The sequence below is a fragment of the Tachyglossus aculeatus genome, chromosome 1 (assembly GCF_015852505.1).
Source record: "Tachyglossus aculeatus isolate mTacAcu1 chromosome 1, mTacAcu1.pri, whole genome shotgun sequence".
Lineage (NCBI taxonomy): Eukaryota > Metazoa > Chordata > Mammalia > Monotremata > Tachyglossidae > Tachyglossus > Tachyglossus aculeatus.
This window is the reverse complement of record NC_052066.1, coordinates 73,430,985-73,454,485: the sequence shown is the minus strand read 5'-3', so window position 1 is coordinate 73,454,485 and position 23,501 is coordinate 73,430,985. Positions and strand designations below refer to the sequence as shown.

The 23,501-nt window shown below is 44.9% G+C and overlaps 1 protein-coding gene across 3 annotated transcripts in view; it reads left to right on the top strand.

Annotated features, from left to right (window-relative positions):
- WDR33 (WD repeat domain 33) overlaps positions 1–23,501 on the top strand; it is a 199,077-nt gene that overhangs the window by 85,621 nt on the left and 89,955 nt on the right. For all 3 annotated transcript variants that reach the window (XM_038748663.1, XM_038748654.1, XM_038748588.1), the window contains exons 3-4: positions 4,653–4,879; positions 23,017–23,085. In XM_038748663.1, the coding sequence (XP_038604591.1) occupies positions 4,676–4,879; positions 23,017–23,085 (273 nt within the window). In that variant the 5' untranslated portion in view covers positions 4,653–4,675. The remainder of the gene's footprint in view (positions 1–4,652; positions 4,880–23,016; positions 23,086–23,501) is intronic.

Sequence of the window (23,501 nt, the reverse complement as noted above, 5' to 3'; positions counted from 1 at the left end):
TATTGAGCGCTTACGGTGCGCAGAGCACTGGACTAAGCTCTTGGGAAGTCCAAGTTGGCAACATCTAGAGACGGTCCCTACCCAACAGTGGGCTCACAGTCTAGAATGGGGAGACAGAGAACAAAATCAAACATATTAACAAAATAAAATAAATAGAATAGATATGTACAAGTAAAATAAATAAATAAATAGAGTAATAAATATGTACAAACATATATACAGGTGCTGTGGGGAAGGGAAGGAGGTAAGATGGGGGGGATGGAGAGGGGGACGAATACCATTAAAAAAATGCTGCTTTACACTTTTGTTGAAAAAAATGGAGAAACAGTGGTGCCTAATGGAAAGAGCACAGGTCTGGGAGTTAGAGGATGTGAGTTCTAATGCCGCTTCTTCTGGGTCACCTTGGGCAAGTCACTTAACTTCTTTGGGCCTCAGTTTCCTCATCTGGAAGACAGAAATCCAGTGTCTGTTTTCTCTCCATCGTAGACGGTGGGACAGGGACTGGCTCTGATGTGATTAACTTGTGTAAAGAACAGTGCTTGACACATAATAATGATAATAATGGCATTTATTAAGCGCTTACTATGTGCAAAGCACTGTTCTAAGAGCTGAGGAGGTTACAAGGTGAACAGGTTGTTCCACGGGGGGCTCACAGTCTTCATCCCCATTTTACAGATGACGTAACTAGGCCCAGAGAAGTTAAGCGACTTGCCCAAAGTCACACAGCAACAATTGGGATTTGAACCCATGACCTCTGACTGCAAAGCCCGGGCTCTTTCCACTGAGCCACGCTGCTTCTCTAAAAAAAAAAAGGCATTTATTAAGCGCTTGCTATGTGCAAAGCACTGTTCTAAGCGCTGAGGAGGTTACAAGGAAGCAGCGTGGCTCAGTGGAAAAGAGCCCAGGCTTTGGAGTCAGAGGTCATGGGTTCAAATCCTGGCTCCACCAATTGTCAGCTGTGTGACTTTGGGCAAGTCACTTCACTTCTCTGGGCCTCAGTTCCCTCATCTGTAAAATGGGGATGAAGACGGTGAGCACCCAGTGGGACAACCTGATTACCTTGTAACCTCCCTAGCGCTTAGAACAGTGCTTTGCACATAGTAAGCGCATAATAAATGCCATCATTATTATTGTTATTAAGGTGATCAGGTTGTCTCACGGGGGGCTCACAGTCTTAATCCCCATTTTACAGATGAGGGAACTGAGGCGCAGAGAAGTGAAGTGACTTGCCCAAAGTCACCCAGCTGACATTTGGTGGAGCCGGGATTTGAACCCATGACCTCTGACTCCAAAGCCCGGGCTCTTTCCACTGAGCCACGCTGCTTCTCAATAATAATGAGCATAATAAGCATTTAACAAATGTCATAATTAGTCATTATTTTGATTCTTATTATTGTGACCATATTGTGACGATTGTTTTTAACAATTCCATTTGAGTGAAAACTCCACATAACTGGAAATTTGAAATAATAATGATATGTCGTTTATTGAGTGGTTATTGTGTAGAACACTGTACTGAACGCATGGGAGAGAACAGTATTACAGAAATGGTAGGCATGTGCCCTGCCCTCAAGGAGCTTTCACTCTTGAGTCTTAATACGGTATAGAGTATTAATTAAGTCTTACAGTCTCAAAACCACAACCGCATCTAGCTTTATTTTCATTTATTCTGGCGACTTGACACCTGTCCACATGTTTTGTTTTGTCGTCTGTCTCCCCCTTCTAGACTGTTGGGTAGGGACCATCTCTATATGTTACCAACTTGAACTTCCCAAGCGCTTAGTACAGTGCTCTGCACACAGTAAGCGCTCAGTAAATACGATTGAATGAATGAATTGTACGTATTTATTACTCTATTTTTCTTGTACATATGTATTCAATTGATTTTATTTTGTTAATATGTTTTGTTTTGTTGTCTGTCTCCCCCTTCTAGACTGTTGGGTAGGGACCGTCTCTATACGTTGCCAGCTTGAACTTCCCAAGCGCTTAGTACAGTGTTCTGCGCACAGTAAGCGCTCAATAAATACGATTGAATGAATGAATGGAGTGCTTATTGGGTATCAAGCACCGTTCTAAGTGCTGGGGTAGATACATCTTAATCAGGGCAGATACAGTCCATGTCGCAAAGTGGGCTCACTATCTAATAAATAGTAATAATTATAGTATTTGTTCGTCGTTATGGTCTTTATTAAGCGCTTACTATGTGCCAAGCACTGTTGTAAGCACTGGGGTAGACACAGGATAATCAGGTTGTCCCCCTTGGGGCTCACATTTTATAATAATAATGATGGCATTTGTTAAGAGCTTACTTTGTGCCGGGCACTGTACTAAGCGCTGGGGGTGGATCCAGGCTAATTGGGTTGAATACAGTCCCCGTCCCGCAGAAGACTCACAGTCTTAATCCCCATTTTCCAGGAGAGGTAACCGAGGTCCAGAGAAGTGAAATGACTTTCCCAAGGTCATGCAGCAGGCAAGTGGTGGCGGCTGGATTATTAGCACCCAATGATCTCTTGACTCTCAGGGCGAAGAACAGTTACCAGATTTCCGTTTTACAAATTCATTCGTTCAGTTCCAGTCGTATTTATTGAGCGCTTTCTGTGTGCAGAGCACTGTACTAAGCGCTTAGCAAATGAGAAAAGGGAGGCTTAGAGGATTTAAGCCCATGATCACAGTAGGCAAGTGACAGAGAGACAGAGGCCCTTTGACGCCTAGGCCAATGACCTCTCAATCAATCAATCAATCAATTGTATTTATTGAGCGCTTACTGTGTGCAGAGCACTGTACTAAGCGCTTGGGAAGTAGAAGTTGGCAACAACAGCGGACTCCCAGTCTAGAAGTCTCCACTTGAACACCCTTTTCTCTGAAGAACCCAACCACCGGTTCCTCATGTATTTATTTAGCAGTACGCCCACTGGAAAAAGCCCGGGCTTCGGAGTTAAAAAGAGGGCCTGGGTTCTAATCCTCTTTCTGCCATTTGCTGCTGTGTGACCTTGGGCAAATCATCATCATCATCAATCGTATTTATTGAGCGCTTACCGTGTGCAGAGCACTGTACTAAGTGCTTGGGAAGTACAAATTGGCAACATATAGAGACAGTCCCTACCCAACAGCGGGCTCACAGTCTAAAAGGGGGAGACAGGCAAGAAGACAAAACATATTAACAAAATAAAATAAATAGAATAAATATGTACAAATAAAATCGATCAACATACAGAGAGATGGTCCGTACCCAACAACGGGCTCGCAGTCTAGAAGAGCGCTATCCTAAGCTCTTGGGAAGCAGCGTGGCTCAATGGAAAGAGCCCGGGCTTTGGAGTCAAAGGTCATGGGTTCGAATCCCGGCTCCACCACGTCAGCTGTGTGACCTTGGGCAAGTCACTTAACTTCTCTAAGCCTCAGTTCACTCATCTGTAAAATGGGGATTAAGACTGTGAGCCCCACGTGGGACATCGTGATCAACTTGTATCCCCCCAGGGCTTAGAACAGTTTTTTGCACATAGTAAGCGCTTCAAAACACCACTAAAGCAAATCACACTACTTCTCTGCACCTCGGTTTCCTCCTCCTTCAAATGGGGGGGGTCAATACCTCTTTTCCCACCTCCTTAAATTGTTAGCCCCTTGTGAAATAGAAGCTCTGTCTAACTTGATTCTCTTTCCACCCCAGTAGCAAATTAACGTGCCATTTTTACTGTTACTATTATTATTCTGTTAGTCCCAATTATATATAATGTACTCGTAATAATAATATAATAATAATAATAATGGCGTTTATTAAGCGCTTACAGTGTGCAAAGCACTGTTCTAAGCGCTGGGGAGGTTACAAGGTGATCAGATTGTCCCACGGGGGGGCTCACAGTCTTCGTCCCCGTTTTACAGATGAGGGAACTGAGGCCCAGAGAAGTGAAGTGGCTTGCCTAAAGTCCCATAGCTGATCAGGATTTGAACCCATGACCTCTGACTCCAAAGCCCGGGCAAACAGCAGAACTGCTCCAGCCTTTTCATCCTTTCTGCCGTTTATTTCCTATTCTCCGTAACTTTTTGCAACTCCCCTTACCTCCCCTGAGCCTCATCTCAGTGTTGTGAGATGGTATTCTCAAGTCACAGAGGACCGTCCCTGACAATTTCTTGAAACGCAAAACTGCCGTATACCAACGAGAAAAACACCTTTGGGGATTTTAACAACTGTCCACGAGTCAACCCTTCCACTTTCAAGTGTTGTCGGGTGTCATTGTATCTTCAGGTAGCTTTTTAGGGGCAGGTCAGTTTAACTGAACTACCAAGCTATTACAAATAGTTAAAACTATTCCGCTAATTAATGAATTCAGAGACTTGGGATATTGATAGCTTCATCTCATCCCCGGCCATGCTGAAACCGAGTGCCGCCGCGTGCTTTACGTGGTCGTGCAAGTCTGCAGAGTGAAAATTTCATTTCTCTCCGTATCTCTTTGTCAGCTAATGTTAATAATCCAGGTTCGGCCTTTGAGTACAACTGAGTCAGCTCTTTCCCCAAAAAAAGCAATGTTGGGGAAAATAATTACGCAGTGAGCGCTTAGTACAGTGCTCTGCACATAGTAAGCGCTCAATAAATACGATTGATGATGATGATGAAAACAAATCTAATTTCTTTGTCTCTCTTTTTTTTTTTTTTTCAGTGATCTAGAAAGAAATTGTCAACATGGCTACGGAAATTGGTTCTCCACCTCGATTTTTCCACATGCCCAGGTTCCAACACCAAGCCCCCCGGCAGCTGTTCTATAAGCGCCCCGACTTTGCCCAGCAGCAGGCAATGCAGCAGCTCACCTTCGATGGGAAGCGGATGAGAAAGGCCGTGAACCGAAAAACCATAGACTACAATCCTTCTGTAATCAAATACTTGGAGGTCAGTCCGGTCTTTTTGCCGTATGGGAACGTCTCCAATCAATCAATCAATCATATTTATTGAGCGCTTACTATGTGCAGAGGACTGTACTAAGTGCTTGGGAAGTACAAATTGGCAACATATACAGTCCCTACCCAACATTGGGCTCACAGTCTAAAACGGGGAGACAGAGGACAAAACCAAACATACTAACAAAATAAAATAAATAGAATAGATATGCAGAAGCAAAATAAATAAATAAATAAATAGAGTAATAAATATGTACAAACATATATACATATATACAGGTGCTGTGGGGAAGGGAAGGAGGTAAGATGGGGGGGATGCAGAGCCCTGACCTCATCCAAAGAGCCCGGGCTTTGGAGTCAGGCGTCATGGGTTCGAATCCCAGCTCCGCCACATGTCTGTTGTGTGACCTTGGGCAAGTCGCTTAACTTCTCGGAGCCTCGTCTGTAAATTGGGGGTGAAGACTGGGAGCCCCACGTGGGACAACCTGATCACCTTGTATCCCCCCCAGCGCTTAAAACAGTGCTTTGCACATAGTAAGCGCTTAACAAATGTCATTATTATTATTATCTGATTTACAGTTTCACAGTTCCTTTTGCTTTCATGACATCTAGACAGCCCTCTAGACTGTAAGCTTATTGTGGGCAGGGAACGTGCTTACCACCACCGTTACATTGTCCTCTCCCAAGTCCTTCCAACAGCGTTCTGCGCACAGTAAATAAATACGATTGAATAAATACCATTGATGATGACAATTGACATGTCCCCCCCAACATCTCAAACTTAGTATGTCTCAAACTGAGCTACGCACCTTTTCTCCAAAGTCTCCTGTTCCTTTTAAATAATAATAATAATGATGGTATTCGTTAAGCACTTACTATGTGCAAAGCGCTGTTCTAAGCGCGGGGGAGGTTACAAGGTGATCAGGTCGTCCCATGGGGGGCTCACAGTTTTAATCCCCATTTTCCAGATGAGGTCACTGAGGCCCAGAGAAGTGAAGCGACTTGGCCAAAGTCACACAGCTGACAGTTGGCAGAGCCGGGATTCGAACCCATGGCCTCTGACTCCAAAGCCCGGGCTCTTTCCACTGAGCCACGGTGTCTCAGTTCCTATCATCACCATCTTCCCTGTCCCAGACCCTAGAATCCCCTGGGTTATTCTGGCCCTCTCACTGTCTTTCGGTTCTCGCATTCAGTCCAGTAGGTCCTTCCATCAGTCGGTCGGTGGTATTTATTGAGCCCTTACTGTGGGCAGAACGCTGCACTAAGCGCTTGGGAGAGTAACAGAGGGGGTAGACACGTTCCTTGCCCAGAACGAGCTGCCTCTTCTAGACTGTGAGCCCACTGTTGGGTAGGGACCGTCTCTATATGTTGCCAACCTGTACTTCCCAAGCGCTTAGTACAATGCTCTGCACACAGTAAGCGCTCAATAAATACGATTGATTGATTGATTGCCTCATCCTCCTCTGTGCTTGACTATTGTGTGGGCCTCCCGCCTCTGCTGTACGATCTGTATCTTCTAGACTGTGAGCCCACTGTTGGGTAGGGACCGTCTCTATATGTTGCCAACTTGGACTTCCCAAGCGCTTAGTACAATGCTCTGCACACAGTAAGCGCTCAATAAATACGATTGATTGATTGATTGCCTCATCCTCCTCTGTGCTTGACTATTGTGTGGGCCTCCCGCCTCTGCTCTACGATCTGTATCTTCTAGACTGTGAGCCCACTGTTGGGTAGGGACCGTCTCTATATGTTGCCGACTTGGACTTCCCAAGCGCTTAGTACAGTGCTCTGCACACAGTAAGCGCTCAATAAATGCGATTGATTGATTGATTGCCTCATCCTCCTCTGTGAGGGCTGTGAGCTTGACTATTGTGTGGGCCTCCCGCCTCTGCTCTACGATCTGTATCTTCTAGACTGTGAGCCCACTGTTGGGTAGGGACCGTCTCTAAATGTTGCCGACTTGTACTTCCCAAGCGCTTAGTACAGTGCTCTGCACACAGTAAGCGCTCAATAAATACGATTGATTGATTGATTGATTGCCTCATCCTCCTCTGTGAGGGCTGTGAGCTTTACTATTGTGTCGGCCTCCGGCCTCTGCTCTACGATCTGTATCTTCTAGACTGTGAGCCCACTGTTGGGTAGGGACCATCTCTATCTGTTGCCAACTTGTACTTCCCAAGCGCTTAGTACAGTGCTCTGCACACAGTAGGTGCTCAATAAATACGATTGAATGAATGAATGAATGAATAAATACGATTGAATGAACGAATATTGCAGGCTGCTTTCTAAGGACCAGCTTTCTGAAGCTCCGCTCCACCCCACTACTCAGAACCCTCCCTGTGTCAATCAATCAATCAATCGTATTTATTGAGCGCTTACTGTGTGCAGAGCACTGGACTCAAGGCTGTTCACTAAGTCACCCCACCGTACTGGTTTGCTTCCTTTCATCCGCTACTCCTCAGACCCCTCTGTTCGTCCTCCCCGAAGGCGACTACCTAGCTGCCCGGTACTCAGGCATCCACCTATCAGTCATAAGACAACCATTCCCACATTTAAAGCCCACTCCTTCCAACATACCTGCCCCTCGTAATTCCCAGTCCTCTGTAACATTCATTCATTGTCAATCAATCAATCAATCGTATTTATTGAGCGCTTACTGTGAGCAGAGCACTGGACGAAGCGCTTGGGAAGTACAAGTTGGTAACATATAGAGACGGTCCCTCCCCAGTAGCAGGCTCATAGTCTAGAAGGGGGAGACAGACAACAAAACAACACATATTAACAAAAGAAAATAAATAGAATAGTAAATACGTACAAGGATAATAAATGGAGTAATAAATCTGTACAAACGTATTCAATCGTATTTATTGAGCGCTTACTGTGTGCAGAGCACCGTACTAAGCACTTAGCACTGTAGTAATTCCGCATTATTTTACAACTAGGGGGATTTATGGTCTGGTCTCTAAGCACATGGTACAACACTCGTCTCAGAGTAAGCGCTCAATAGAAGCCATCGATTGATGCGTATATTTTTGTACATATTTATTACTCTATTTTACTTGTACATATTTATTCTATTTATTTTATATACAGGTGCTGTGGGAAGGGGAAGGAGGTAGGGCGGGGGGGATGCGGAGGGGAAGGAGGGGGCTCAGGCTCTGGGGGTAACATATGAACCCATCATTCACCATAGCACTTAGGAACACATTGTATTCATACGCAGCACTTATGTAAATACATTTATTCACTTATTTCGATTACTCCGTAAATATGTGTTGTGTCTACGTCCCCTCATGAGAGTGTATACTTCTTGTGGATTGTGACATTTACTTGTTTTGTAGTTCTCAAGTACTTAGTACAGTGTACTGCCACCCAGTAGGTGCTCAGTAAACACTTTTACACTATCTCTCCCTAAAGCATTCCTAAGATCATCGCTGTCTTAAGGATTTGTGGGAGTTTTACAAATGGATCACTAAATACCACTGCGTCTTCATTATTAATCAGTGGTGTTTATTGAGCATTACTATGTGCTATATTACTATATATTAACTGTCTGGGAGAGAACCATAGTTGATAGAATCCCGACCCTCAAAAGAGTTTGCATCAATCAAGCAATCAATCATATTTATTGAGCGCTTACTGTGTGCAGAGCACTGTACTAAGCGCTTGGGAGGTACAAGTTGGCACCATATAGAGACAGTCCCCACCCAACAGTGGGCATGGGAGAGACAGACGCAAAATATGTTGAAGGGAGGGAAAAGAAGAAATTGATTGGAAATTGATGGAGATGTGGATGAGTAAATGCCTAACTAGACGTATTTGGAAATTGATGTGTCCAGAAATGTTGAGAGTGGTTGGGAGCGCAGAAGTGTGTAAAGGGGCATATAAGGAGAGTCGTGGTTTGTGGTTTGGATTTGAAAGAAGAGGGAGCCTCCAAGTAGGGAGTTGGAGGTAGGAGAGAGTAGAACAAGGCCCAGAAAGAAGGTTCTGCCAAGGCCATCAAAGTGGCCAACGTCTTTGGTTAACAAGCTGAGGAGACATCATTTCCTCCTGTGAGGAGAAAAAGGGAAGGGTGAATAATGAAGTATTAACTGTCGGTAGGATGCGTTGCTGAGGAGTTCCCCTGTATCTTCATAGTGTAGACACTCAACAGCATAGTATGGTGAAGAAAATACCTGCCTGGGAGGAGGGCAGTTCAAGTCTTGGCTCTGCCACTTGCCTGCTGAGTGATTTGGGACAAATCACGTGTCCTCTTCTGTTTCCTCACCCACCAACTGGATGATGATGGCATTTGTTAAGCACTTACTATGTGCAAAGCACTGTTCTGAGCGCTGGGGAGGATACACGGTGATCAGGTTGCCCCACTTGGGGCTCACAGCCTTCATCCCCATTTTACAGATGAGGTAGCTGAGGCCCCGAGAAGTGAAGTGAACTGCCCAAAGTCCCACAGCTGACAGTTGGCGGAGCTGGGATTTGAACCCATGACCTCTGACTCCAAAGCCCGGGCTCTTTCCAATGAGCCACGCTGCTTCTCTTGGCCAGCTCTGTATCTCAGGAGAGAGATTTTAATACCTACTTTTCTCTACCTGGGGTAGCTTGTATCTGCCTCAGCTCTTACAGTTACTACCACAGGTACCGCTTGGTCAGGACAAAAATGTCCTAAATAATGGGAAAGGGCTTTGGGGAAATTAAGCAGTCTATAAAATCGAGGTCCCCAGTGTGGCCCCCCGGTTCAGGAGATTGCCGTCTTTATTCATTCATTCATTCAATCGTTTTTATTGAGCGCTTACTGTGTGCAGAGCACTGTACTAAGCGGTTAGCACTGTACTAATTCCACATTGTTTTACAACTAGGGGGATTTATGGTCTGGTCTCTAAGCACATGGTACAACGCTCGTCTCAGAGTAAGCGCTCAATAGAAGCCATCGATTGATGCATTTATTTTTGTACATATTTATTACTCTATTTTACTTGTACATATTTATTCTATTCATTTTATTTGGTTTAGATGTTTTGTTTTGTTGTCTGTCTCCCCCTTCTATCAATCAGTCGTATTTATTGAGCGCTTACTGTGTGCAGAGTTCTAGACTGTGAGCCCGCTGTTGGGTAGGGACCGTCTCTATATGTCGCCAACTTGGACTTCCCAAGCGCTTAGTACGGTGCTGTGCACACAGTAAGCGCTCAATAAATACGACTGAATGAATGAATACACCTATCTTCTCAAAAGTAAACCCGGCTGCAGGAATTCTCTCAGATTTTCTGACGACTCACCATCGAGACCGGGTGGATTCATCCACTTTACGTAAGCCACTATGCATTCATTCATTCATTCATTCAATCGTATTTATTGAGCGCTTACTGTGTGCAGAGCACCGGACTAAGCGCTTGGGAAGTCCAAGTTGGCGACATATAGAGACGGTCCCTACCCAACACTGGGCTCACAGTCTAGAAAAGGTTTAGTGTGCAAGTGACGCTGCTGCTGCTGCCGGTTGACTCTGCTGCAACGCAACAAAGACTAGTCTCGGTCTGGTCTGAAAGTCTTAACGGCACAAAGCACCATGGCCTCGAGGACTGGGAGCCAAGGGGACCTGGGTTCTAATTCTGGCTCTGCCGAATAGGCCGTGTGACCCTGAGCAGATCACTTCACTTCTCTGGGCCTGTTTCCTCATCTGTAAAATGGGGATTCCATTCCAGTTCTCCCTCCTTCTTTGACTTTGAGCCCGTGGTGGGACAGGGACTGTGTCTAACCTGATTAGCTTGTATCTATCACAGTGCTTGACACACAGTAAGCGCTTAGCAAATACCGCAGTTCTTATTATATTTGTGTGCTCTTAATATACTTCCTCCCTTCAAAGCCCTACTGAGAGCTCACCTCCTCCAGGAGGCCTTCCCAGACTGAGCCTCCTCCTTCCTCTCCCCCTCACCACCCCCCACCTTACCTCCTTCCCCTCCCCACAGCACCTGTATATATAAATATATATTTGTACGTATTTATTACTCCTTGTATTTATTTTATTTGTACATATTTATTCTATCTATTTAATTTTGTTAATATGTTTTGTTTTATTCTCTGTCTCCCCCTTCTAGACTGCGAGCCCACTGTTGGGTAGGGACCGTCTCTCATCCCCCTCTCCATCCCCCTCATCTTACCTCCTTCCCTTCCCCACAGCACCTGTATATGTGTATATATGTTTGTACATATTTATTACTCTATTTATTTATTTATTTTACTTGTACCTATCCTATTTATTTTATTTTGTTAATATGTTTGGTTTTGTTCTCTGTCTCCCCCTTTTAGACTGTGAGCCCACTGTTGGGTAGGGACTGTCTCTATATGTTGCCATCTTGGACTTCCCAAGCGCTTAGTACAGTGCTTTGCACACAGTAAGCGCTTAATAAATACGATTGATTGATTGATTGATTTTGCCAACCTGTAATCAATCAATCAATCAATCGTATTTATTGAGCGCTTACTATGTACTTCCTGTACATAGTACAGGACCTACATAGTACATAGTACATAGAACCTGTACTTCCCAAGCGCTTAGTACAGAGCTCTGCACACCACAGCAAGCGCTCAAATACTATTGAATGAATGAATGAATACTCCACCCACCATTGGTATTTGCACTTACTGAACTGATTAACATCGACTATTAATAGGGCTTCTTGAAATTAATTTCAGTACTGTTGCGATCAGCAGAAATGTTCTATACTACTGCCAAACAAAATTATTAGTTAGAAAACTATTTTTGGTACGCATCTTACATTAGGGGAATAGAAAGGTTGTGACAGAGCATCAGGTCCCCGTTGTTTTGTATGGGGGAAATAATCTTAAGTAATGCTTCGCTTTAAAATCTTAAATCAAAATAAAGAATTTATCATATAGAAATATTATATAGAATTTATATAAAAAAATCTGTCCGTGTTTATCAAGGCCAGTGTGCTATTTTTACAGTAAAAATTAATGCAATATTCTTCAGTGAACGACTTTGACACTTCACTACAGACCTATCTTGCTTTACCAGGTCACCATTTTCTTCAAGCACACCTTCAAAGCAAGCTCTTTAAATATGCCTTATTTTTTAAAAATGGGAAGGAAGTTAAAGAAGGGAAACTTTCTGAGGAGGCGTCCCTCAAGATGGAGTTTAACCACTGAATCTATGATTTTAAAATTGTGAATTATTCAAGGCATTTAAATTTAATGATCTCATCTTTGCTGAACTACAAACTACCTAATGTTGGAATTGAACTGGGACAGTTGGAATAATTATAATTTCATTTTCCGCAATTTTTGTTTAAAACCGAGATTAATGAAACATTATCAATCTTCAGTGGCATTCACTGAATGCTTTCCGTTGGAGAGCACTGTACTAAGTACTTGGAAAGCGTGCAATTCAGAAGGATTCATAGACGTTATGCCTTCCCTTGAGTTTACAGTCTAGTGGGGAAGACAGACATTAAAATTAACTACAGAAAGGAGAAATGGCAGAATATAGGAATATGTTTATAAGTGCTTTGGAGGCAGGGTTGGGGTGAGTATCAAAGTGCTTAAGGGTTACAGATCCAAGTGCATAGACAAGGTGGAAAGGAGGGGGAAATGGAAGCACCGGTTTAGTCAGAAGACAAAATAAATCTGGGAATGTAAAACTGATTTTCATGTTAACTCTTCTATTTTGTGACAAGATGCGCCAAAAATAAGACCCGATTTATTTAAAGCCCAGGAAATTTAGAAATTACCACCTTTAATGCGAGGGAACTTAAAATGTGCAATTTTAAACCCAAGGCGGGGGGGGGGGGGAGGGGGGGAATTTGATTTAGAAATTAGAAAATTAAGAATTTACACCCATCACATCCACAGTTGAATGCACCCACCCAATTTACCAGCTGAATTTTGTTTTACCGGTACACTCGTTTGCCTTTGCTCTATACTGGCTCTTCCATATCTTTGCCTAATTGTGTTCTGCTGCTTTTTCTGGAGTTTTAAGTGGAATTTTAGGCCACGTGTGCTGTGTTAAAGTGGGTAATTATCTAAAGCTACAGTATGAATTGTGAAAGTTGGTGATTGGTCACTTTGGCCAAGAAAAAATAATTTTAAACCCCCAGATAATTGTGGAAAAATGCCTTTAGAGAAGCCGAGTGGCTCAGTGGAAAGAGCATGGGCTTTCGTTCAATCGTATTTATTGAGTGCTTACTGTGTGCAGAGCACTGTACTAAGCACTTGGGAAGTCAGAGGGCTTTGGAGTCAGAGGTCATGGATTCAAATCCCAGCTCTGCCGATTGTCAGCTGTGTGATTTTGGGTAAGTCTCTTAACTTCTCTGAGTTCTCTCATCTGTAAAACGGGGATTAAGATTGTAAGCCCCACGTGGGACAACCTGATCACCTTGTATACCCCCAGCGCTTAGAACAGTGCTTTACACATAGTAAGCGCTTAACAAATGCCATTATTATTATTATTATTATTATTATTTTGCCCATCTTCTCCATTTTTCACCCCACTTAGGTTATAAGTAAGATTGCGAATGATAGCGCTCTTCCTTTGGGGAAGCAGCGTGGCTCAGTGTGGCTCAGTGGAAAGAGCACAGGCTTTGGAGTCAGAGGTCATGGGTTCAAATCCCGGCTCTGCCAACTGTCAGCTGTGTGACTTTGGGCAAGTCACTTCACTTCTCTGAGCCTCAGTTCCCTCATCTGGAAAGTGGGTATTAAGACTGTGAGCCCCACGTGGGACAACCTGATCACCTTGTAAACTCCCCAGCACTTAGAACAGTGCTTTGTACATAGTAAGTGCTTAATAACTGCCATTATTATTATTATTATTTGAATAATAAATAAGCGATTATGTGATAGTAAGACACCCCAGCCTATTCATTTATTCAGTTGTATTTATTGAGCGCTTACTGTGTGCAAATAGAGGGTGTGAAGTAAGAGGAGAAATTTACTGCAGGCAAGACCCAAAATGTATATATGTTTAGTTATATACTGAATATATTAGTTACGTTCAGTTACAGCGCCCTGCACACAGTAAGCGCTCAATAAATACGATTGATCGATTCAGTTCTAACACTGAAGGGGTTGGCGGGGGGAGGTGGGCTCGCACACCTTTCAAAACAATTACTGACATTTTGAGCCCTGCTGCACATAGTAAGCGCTCAATAAATACGATTGATGATGATGCTGCTGCTGCTAAATTGCAGTGGAGGGAAGCCCCTCGTTTGGGAATCAGGAGATACGGGGGTTTCGGTTCCGCTCACTGGAGCCATGTTACCGATGATGAAGAGTTCCGATCGCAGGGCGACATGGGCAGGCCCAACAGGAACTCGGAAAAATAGCTGGAAAAATAGCGGAAAAAAGACTCGGAACCAGGACGGACAGGAAAGACTGCCGCAGCTCCCGAGGCAACCGCTTTCCGGGCCGGGTGGCGGTGGCTTTTATTTTCCGTGGACTTTCTAGCGTGTAAAATAAAGCGTCCCTACCTCTTCAGTGCGCTGGCACCGCTGCCCGCCTCCCCACTTTTTGAACTCCATTCCCCAATGGCCATATATGACACACCACTCCCCGCCTTGACTACTGCCTCAGCCTCCTCCCTGACTTTCCTACCTCCTGTTTCTCCTCTCTCCAGCCCATTCTTCCCTGAGCTGCCCAGTTGATTTTTCTAAAAACGCCTCCCCCTTCTAGACCGCGAGCCCGCTGTTGGGTAGGGACCGTCTCCATTTCAACAGTAAGCGCTCAATAAATACGATTGATCGAATGAATGAATGAATGAGAAGCAACTTGGCTTAGTGGGAAGAGCGCAGGCTTGGGAGTCGGAGGTCGTGGGTTCTAATTCTGGCTCCGCCACTTGTCAGCTGGGTGACCTTGGGCAAGGCACTTCTGTGCCTCAGTTACGTCGTCTTAAAATGGGGATGAAGACTGTGAGCCCCACGCGGGACAAGCTGATCACCCTGTGTCTCCCCCAGTGCTAAGAACAGTGCCTGGCACCTAGTAAGCGCTTAACAAATACCAGTATTATTATTATAAATAAAAAAATTCAGTCCGTATCCCCTCTCTTCAAAAACCTCCAGTGGTTGTCCATCCATCACCACATCATCATCATCATCAGTCGTATTTATTGAGCGCATACTGTGTGCAGAGCACTGTACTAAGCGCTTGGGAAGTACAAGTTGGCAACATATAGAGCCAGTCCCTACCCAACAGTGGGCTCACAGTCTAAAAGACTAAAGGCTAAATAAAAGCACCATACTATTGACTTCAAAGCATTCAATCAGCTCTTCCCCTCCCGCTTTAACTCCCTTAACTCCTACTACAGTCCAGCCTTCCATCAGTGAATCCTATTGAGTGCGTATTGTGTGCAGAACATTGTACTAAGCGCTTGGGAATGTACAGTATAACGGAGTCGGTAGACATTCTCCCTGCTCACAGTGACCCAGACACTTCACTCCTCTGACACCAACCTACTCAATGTATCTCTATCTCGTTTCTCTCATCAATCAATCAATCAATCAATCAATCAGTCGTATTTATTGAGCGCTTACTGTGTGCGGAGCACTGTACTAAGCGCTTGGGAAGTACAAGTCGGCAACATATAGAGACAGTCCCTACCCAACAGTGGGCTCACAGTCTAAAAGGGGGAGACAGAGAACAAAACCAAACGTACTAACAAAATAAAATAAATAGAATAGATATGGACAAGTAAAATAAATAGAGTAATAAATATGTACAAACATATATACAGGTGCTGTGGGGAAGGGAAGGAGGTAGGAGGAGGGGGATGGAGAGGGGGACGAGGGGGGTCTCATCACCATCATCGGTATTTATTGAGCGCTAACAACCCCTCCCTTACGCGTCACTTATGCACTTGAGTCTGTGACCCTTAAACGTTTTAAACTCCCCTCCCCAGCCCCGTAGTACCTATGTACATACCCATCTATAATTTATTTTAATGTCTGCTCGAGTCGGTAAATTCCTCCTGGTCAGGAAGTGGGTCTGCCTCCTCTGTCGCACTCTCCCAAACGTCTAGTACAGTGCCCTGCACTGTACACGGTAAACACTCAGTAGATACCATTAATTGAAGACCTACTGTGTCTAAAGCACCAGACTGAACTAGTTGTGTAAGGAGTATATACGTATACAGGGAGTATATACATGTATGTAGGGACCGTCTCTATATGTTGCCAACTTGTACTTCCCAAGCGCTTAGTACAGTGCGCTGCACACAGTAAGCGCTCAGTAAATACGATTGAATGAATGAATGAGTATATGTTTGTACGTATTACTCTATTTTGTTTGTACATATTGATTCTATTTATTTTATTTTGTTAGTATGTTTTGTTTTGTTGTCTGTCTCCCCCTTCTAGACTGTGAGCCCACTGTTGGGTAGGGAGCGTCTCTATATGTTGCCAACTTGTACTTCCCAAGCGTTTAGTACAGTGCTCTGCACACAGTAAGTGCTCAATAAATACGATTGATTGAATGAATTAATGAGTTGAAAAGACAAAAGTTTCTGATCTTGAGTTCATAGTCTAATAGTTTGAACTCAATTTTGAGGTAACTAAATTTGTGTATTAAACATACTAATTCAGCTCATAGCAAACTTACTATATATTTTATTGAACACATAAACTGGTAAAAACCAGCTCTTTTTAACTTGTTAAAATCAATAGAGAGTGGGAGCCACACTTCTTGCCACAGAGAACTGTACTAGCACAGCTTAGAGGAAAGAGCCCATCTTGGGAGTCAAAGGATCTGGGTTCAAATCCTGGCTGTGCCATTTGGCTGCTGGGTAACTTTGGGCAAGTCACTTCACTTCTGTGCCTCAGTTTCCTCAACTGTAAAAGGGGATTCAGTCCTTGCTCTCCCTCCTTCTTAGACTGTGAGCCCACTGTTGGGTAGGGACCGTCTCTATATGTTGCCAACTTGTACTTCCCAAGCGCTCAGTACAGTGCTCTGCACACAGTAAGCGCTCAATAAATATGATTGAGTGATTGATATGGGCTCATAGGAAGCGCCCCGCACATAGTAAACACTTAACAGAAGCAGCGTGGCTCAGTGGAAAGAGCGCGGGCTTTGGAGTCAGAGGTCGTGGGTTCAAATCCCAGCTCTGCCATTGTCAGCGGTGTGACTTTCTGCAAGTCACTTCACTTCTCTGGGCCTCAGTGACCTCATCTGTAAAATGGGGATTAAGACTGTGAGCTCCCCCGGGGGACAACCTGATCACCTTGTAACCTCCCTAGAGCTTAGAACAGTGCTTTGCACATAGTAAGCACTTAATAAATGCCATCATTATTATTATTATTAACAAATACCATAGTCATTATTATTATATGGGACGAGGACTGTATCCACCCTGATTAACTTGTATCCACCCCGGCACTTGAACAGTGCTTGACATAGAGTAAGCGCTTAACAATGACCATAATAATATTAGAACAGTGCTTTGCACATAGCGCTTAATAAATGCCATTTATTATTATGATAGTGACAGTAATAATAATAAAACGGGGAAGCAGAGGATGAGAGTATGTGCATAAGTGATAAGGAGATTAGACTGTCTTTAGTCTCACAGTCTTTTAGACTGTGAGCCCACTGTTGGGTAGGGACCGTCTCTATATGTTGCCAACTTGTACTTCCCAAGCGCTTAGTACAGTGCTCTGCACACAGTAAGCGCTCAATAAATGCGATTGATTGATTGATTGATTGAGATGCAGAAAACCGTAGGGTGATTTGGATTCAAGGGCATGGTTGATGCAGAAGGGAGGAAAAATGGTGGGGGGGTGAGTCTTCTAGACTGTGAGCCCACTGTTGGGTAGGGACCATCTCTATATGTTGCCAACTTGTACTTCCCAAGCGCTTAGTCCAGTGCTCTGCACACAGTAAGCGCTCAATAAATACGACTGATTAGTACAGTGCTCTGCACACAGTAAGCACCCCATAAATACGATTGAATGATTGAAAGATTAGTCGAGGAAGGCTTCCTGTGGGAGGGGTGATTTTAGTAGAGCTTTGAAGGTGGGGAGAATGGTGGTCTGTCGGAGATGGAGGGGGAGGGAGAATCAATCAATCAATTGTATTTATTGGGCGCTTACTGTGTGCAGAGCACTGTACTAAGCGCTTGGGAAGTACAAGTTGGCAACATATAGAGACGGTCCCTACCCAGCAGTGGGCTCAGATGCGAGCAAGGGTGAAAGGTGAGAGAAAGTTGAGGCATACCGAGTGGAAGTGTAAGACGACAGCGACTGGGGGAAGGAGCCACCATAGGCAGGAGGTTAGTGAGGAAGCTAGTCAGTCAGTCAGTGGGTTACTGTGTGCTGAGCGCCGTACTAAAGTGCTTGGGAAAGTACAATAATAATAATAATAATAATGACATTTATTAAGCGCTTACTATGTGCAAAGCACTGTTCTAAGCGCTGGGGAGGTTACCAGGTGATCAGGTTGTCCCACAGGGGGCTCACAGTCAATCCCCATTTCACAGACGAGGTAACTGAGGCTCAGAGAAGTTAAGTGACTTGCCCAAAGTCTTTAGATCCCCTAGGATTTAAGCAATTTCCTGCAGACAAGCTGAAAATGGTCACAGTACTCTGCAAAACAAATATGATGAATAATAGTACCTGAAGCACATCAAGGAGGATATTTAGAATAGAGTCTGACCAGCATTTTTAGTTTGGGTGGGCGGGGAAGATACTGCGGGAAACTACAGCAGAGAAACTTAAAGCCAGAGGAAAGTGGCAAAATCGCCTGTGGTCTCTCTGAAGGATAATAATAATGACATTTATTAAGCGCTTACTATGTGCAAAGCACTGTTCTAAGCGCTGGGGAGGTTACAAGGTGATTTGGGAGACGCAATCCCTGCCCACAGTGAACTCACAGTCTAGAGTGGGGATTCAGGAGTCAAGCCAGACCGTACCTTGACCATCGTCATCATCATCATCCATCATATTTATTGAGCGCTCACTATGTGCAGAGCACTGTACTAAGCGCTTGGGAAGTAGAAATTGGCAACATATAGAGTGGTGGCCATTTGGACGGAAAGAAAGGGCAGGTCCTGGAAATGCTGCAGAGCAAAAACCAGTAGAATTTGGGGACAGTCAGAAATAGGGCGTGAGAGAGCGGGAGGCGTCAGTGACGATGCTACATTTTCGGCTTCGGAGAGACAGGGAGGGTGGTGGCGTCTCCGTGTTTTGTTTTGTCGTCCGTCTCCCCCTTCTAGACTGTGAGCCCGCTGTTGGGTAGGGACCGTCTCTAGATGTTGCCGACTTGTATTTCCCAAGCACGCTTAGTACAGCGCTCTGCACGCAGTAAGCGCTCAATAAAGATGATTGAATGAATGAATGAATAAGAATAATAATGATGGCGTTTATTGAGCGCTTACTCTTCCAAGCGCTGGGGAGGTTACAAGGTGATCAGGTTGTCCCACGGGGGGCTCACAGTCTTCATCCCCATTTTACAGATGAGGGAACTGAGGCCCAGAGAAGCGAAGTGATGCGCCCAAAGTCACCCAGCTGACAAGTGGGGGACCCGGGATTTGAACCCGCGACCTCGGACTCCAAAGCCCGGGCTCCTTCCACTGAGCCACGCTGCTTCTCAGAAAGCTTTAACTGAGAAAGTGAAAGTGGAGGAGATGATTGAGGGAAGATGAGTTCAGTTCTGGACATGTGGGCTTGAGGTTCAGGCAAGACGTTTGACTGTTGATATCCTGAAGGCAGAAGGAAATGCAAGATTACAGAGAAGGGAAATGTTCCGGAGTTGCAGTGAGGGAGATTTGGGAGTCATCCGTGAAGAGGTGACATTTGAAGCCGAGGGAGTGGATCGATCAACCAAGCGATCAGTGGTACCTATTAAGCGCGTTATGGGATTGCACCCGCTAATTCCGATGTATCGTACACTCTCAAGCGTGTAGTACAGTGCCCCGCGCCTAGGAAATGTTCCGTAAATACCACTGATTGATTGATTGCCTGCTGTGTGCAGAGCATTGTACTGAGTGCTTAGCAAAATGCAAGACATGGAAACACAATCCCGTCCCCCAAGGAGCTTACAGACTAGACCGGGAGATAGACGTTAAAATCAGTTTCAGGTGGATGTCTATGTAAGTGCTCTGGGGGTGAATATATAAAAGCGCTTAAATGGTACACACTCAGATGCGTGGGCGACTCAAATGGGAGGTGAATAAGGGAAGTAAGGACTTAGTTAAGGTGTCTTGGAGGAAATAATAAGGGAAGTAAGGACTTGGTGAAGGTGTCTTGGAGGAAATAATGGTAGAAGGGCTTGGAAGATGGAGAGAGTGGTGGTCTGTCAGTTGTGGGAGGGTGGAGGTGGGCAAGGGTTCTGCGGGGAGGAAGGTGAGATGGAGGTACAGTGAGTAGGTGGGCGTTAGAGGAGCGAGTGGGCACGGGCTGGGTTGTAGAAGGCTATCAGCGAGGGAGATAGAGATGGAGAGATGGATGGGAGATAAAGATGGAGAGAGCGGTGGTCTGTCAGTTATGGGAGGGTGGAGGTGGGCAAGGGTTCTGCGGGGAGGAAGGTGAGATGGAGGTACAGTGGGCATTAGAGGAGTGAGTGGGCATGGGCTGAGTTGTAGAAGGCTATCAGCGAGGGAGAGGGCTGATGAAGTGCCTCAAAGCTGAGGTTACGGAGTTTCTGTTTGATGCTTGCCAAAAGTGATCGTACAGTGAGAAGAGGGAACCCAGAGTGAAGTCTTTCATGAAACCCTGAGCCAGAGAAATCATCGGCAAAGGAGAGTTAGAAGGAAAAACCAAAGCGGTAAATGGAGAACCTGGAAAGGACTGGGGCCGAAAGTACAAATTTCAAAAGCATTTCCACGAGAAACTTATTACCATCGGCTTTGGGGCATTCAGTCATCTCTCTCCCTCCTACTGTGAGCCAACTGTTGGGTAGGGACTGTCTCTATATGTTGCCAGTTTGTACTTCCCAAGCGCTTAGTACAGTGCTCTGCACATAGTAAGCGCTCAATAAATACGATTGATGATGATGATGATGATGCTGCTCTGCGAGAACGCAACCGTCATCCTTCACTCCTCCAACCTTGGCATTATCCTCGAGTCATTTTTCTCATTCAGCCTATGTTTTCAGTCTGTTACCAAGGCCTGTTCATTCATTCATTCATTGTTGTATTTATTGAGCACTCATGTGCAGAGCACTGTACTAAGCGCTTGGGAAGTACAAGTTGGCAACACATAGAGACGGTCCCTACCCAGCAGTGGGCTCACAGTCTAGAAGAGTGGGCTCACAGTATGTTGGCTCTACCATCATACACATGCCCTTTCCTCCACATCCAAACTGCTGTAATAATAATAATGATGGTATTTGTTAAGCACTTACTATGCGCAAAGCACTGTTCTAAGAGCTGGGGGGTATACAAGGTGATCAGGTGATCAAGCGCTTAGTACAGTGCCAAGCGCTTAGTACAGTGCTCTGCACACAGTAAGCGCTCAATAAATACGATTGATGATGATGATCAGGTTGTCCCACGTGGGGCTCACAGTCTTAACCCCCGTTTTACAGATGAAAGTAACTGAGGCACAGAGAAGTGAAGTGACTTGCCCAAAGTCACACAGCCGATCAGGGGCAGAGCCGGGATTAGAACCCACGACCTCTGACTCCCAAGCCCCTGCTCTTCCCACTGAGCCACGCTGCTTCTCTGCTGTACTCTTCCAAGCGCTTAGTACAGTGCTGTCCACACAGTTGGTGCTCAGTAAATACCACTGATTCCTCAATGCTGTTGATGAGGAGTTTCTGCTCGATGAATGAATGGGCAACCGTTGGAGGTTTTTGAGGAGTGGGGAGATTCATTCATTCATTCATTCATTCACTGGTTTTTATTGAGCGCTTACTGTGTGCAGAGCACTGTACTAAGCGCTTGGAAAGTACAATTCGGCAACAGTTAGATAGAGATGATCCCTACCCAACAACGAACGGGCTCACAGTCTAGAAGAGGGGAGACAGACTTCAAAACAAAACAAGTAAACAGGCATCAATAACATCAATGTAAATAAATAGAATTGTAGATATTTACACGTCATTAATAAAATAAATAGAATAATAAATACGCTCACATATACACAAGTGCTGTGGGACGACGAGGGGAGTAGAGCAGAGGGAGGGAATTGGGGTGACGGGGAGGGGAAGCAGAGGAAACGGGGGGCAATAATTATTATGGTGTTCGTTAAGAGCTTACTATGTTCCAAGCGCTGGGGTAAATACAAGGTAATCAGATGCGTGTAGAAGGGTTTTTTGGGGGGTTTTATTTTGGTTTGTTCTTTTCAAATGATTTGAGCATCGAAGTGAAGTATGGGCAGGATAATAGAAGAGATGGGATGTGACCGTTGCGGCGGAGAGGAAGAAGTGGATTCCAGAAATGTGAAGGTAGAGCCAACAGGATTTGGTGACTGACTGAACGTGCTTGAGTGAAGGAGAAACTTCAGGATAATGCCATGGTTGTAATGTTTGTGAGACAGGGAGGAGTAGGTTTGGAAGAGAATTTGAGGTGTTACCGGGCCATCCAAAGAGAGATTTCTTGGCGGCAAAGAGGAAATGGGAGATTGCACCGCATCCCCTTCTACCATCTTTGTCACCAGATAAATTGGCACAGCCTTTGGGATGAGAGAAGGGGAGGTGCTGTCACGGAAGATTTTAGGAGGGAGTTAAAAGTTGGTGGAGGCAGTTGGTGGGGGAATTGATGAGGAAGGAGAAGTGGTGCTCCTGAGCGAAGGGGAGAGCAGTATTAATTAAAGATTGTGAGGATGAAGATGGCATGGCCATCTTTTAGACTGTGAGCCCACTGTTGGGTAGGGACTGTCTCTATATGTTGCCAACTTGGACTTCCCAAGCGCTCAGTACAGTGCTCTGCACACAGTAAGCGCTCAATAAATATGATTGATGATGATGGCCCGAGTCGGCGTGGCATCTGGATTTCCACCCAATTTGTTCTTCAGCACTTCCTCCACAAAATCAGACACTATATCCAGTTACTATATTCAGATACAACACTGTATCATTCTTATCCCTAGCACTTTTAATAGCCAATTCCAATTTTTCCCCTTCTAGTATGCGATCTTCCGATATAGCTCCATTAAAAATGCAGCAGCGCTCTAATCAAAGTCATTTTCTCATAAACAGAACAGAGTATGGCAGAGAGATCAGCGAGATATGCGAGCCATCCAACCCGATGCTGGATATTACAATGATGTAAGTGAAGCCTCTCATACTGGTAGAGTTAAAAACCCCACGTAGAGCCGGGGAAGGCCGGGACTTTGCCGGCTAAGTTGTCTTGATCCTAAGGAGGAGCGGTCACTGAAGGAATTTCTCCCTTCCCTGGGAACGAAAGCCTACGGTTACGAGTGTTAAGGTTTGGATTCACCCAGTTTCTTAACTCACTGAGCCCTGTAAGGGGTAATGGAAAAACCATGGGCAGAGAGGCAGAATTCCTGACTTCTAGAGGTCATGGGTTCTAATTCCGGCTCCGCCACTTGACAGCTGTGTGACTTTGGGCAAGTCACTTAAACCTCTCAGTTCCCTCATTTGTAAAATGGGGATTAAAACCATGAGTCCCACGTGGAACAACTTTGTTACCTTGTATCCCCCCCAATGCTTAGTACCGTGCT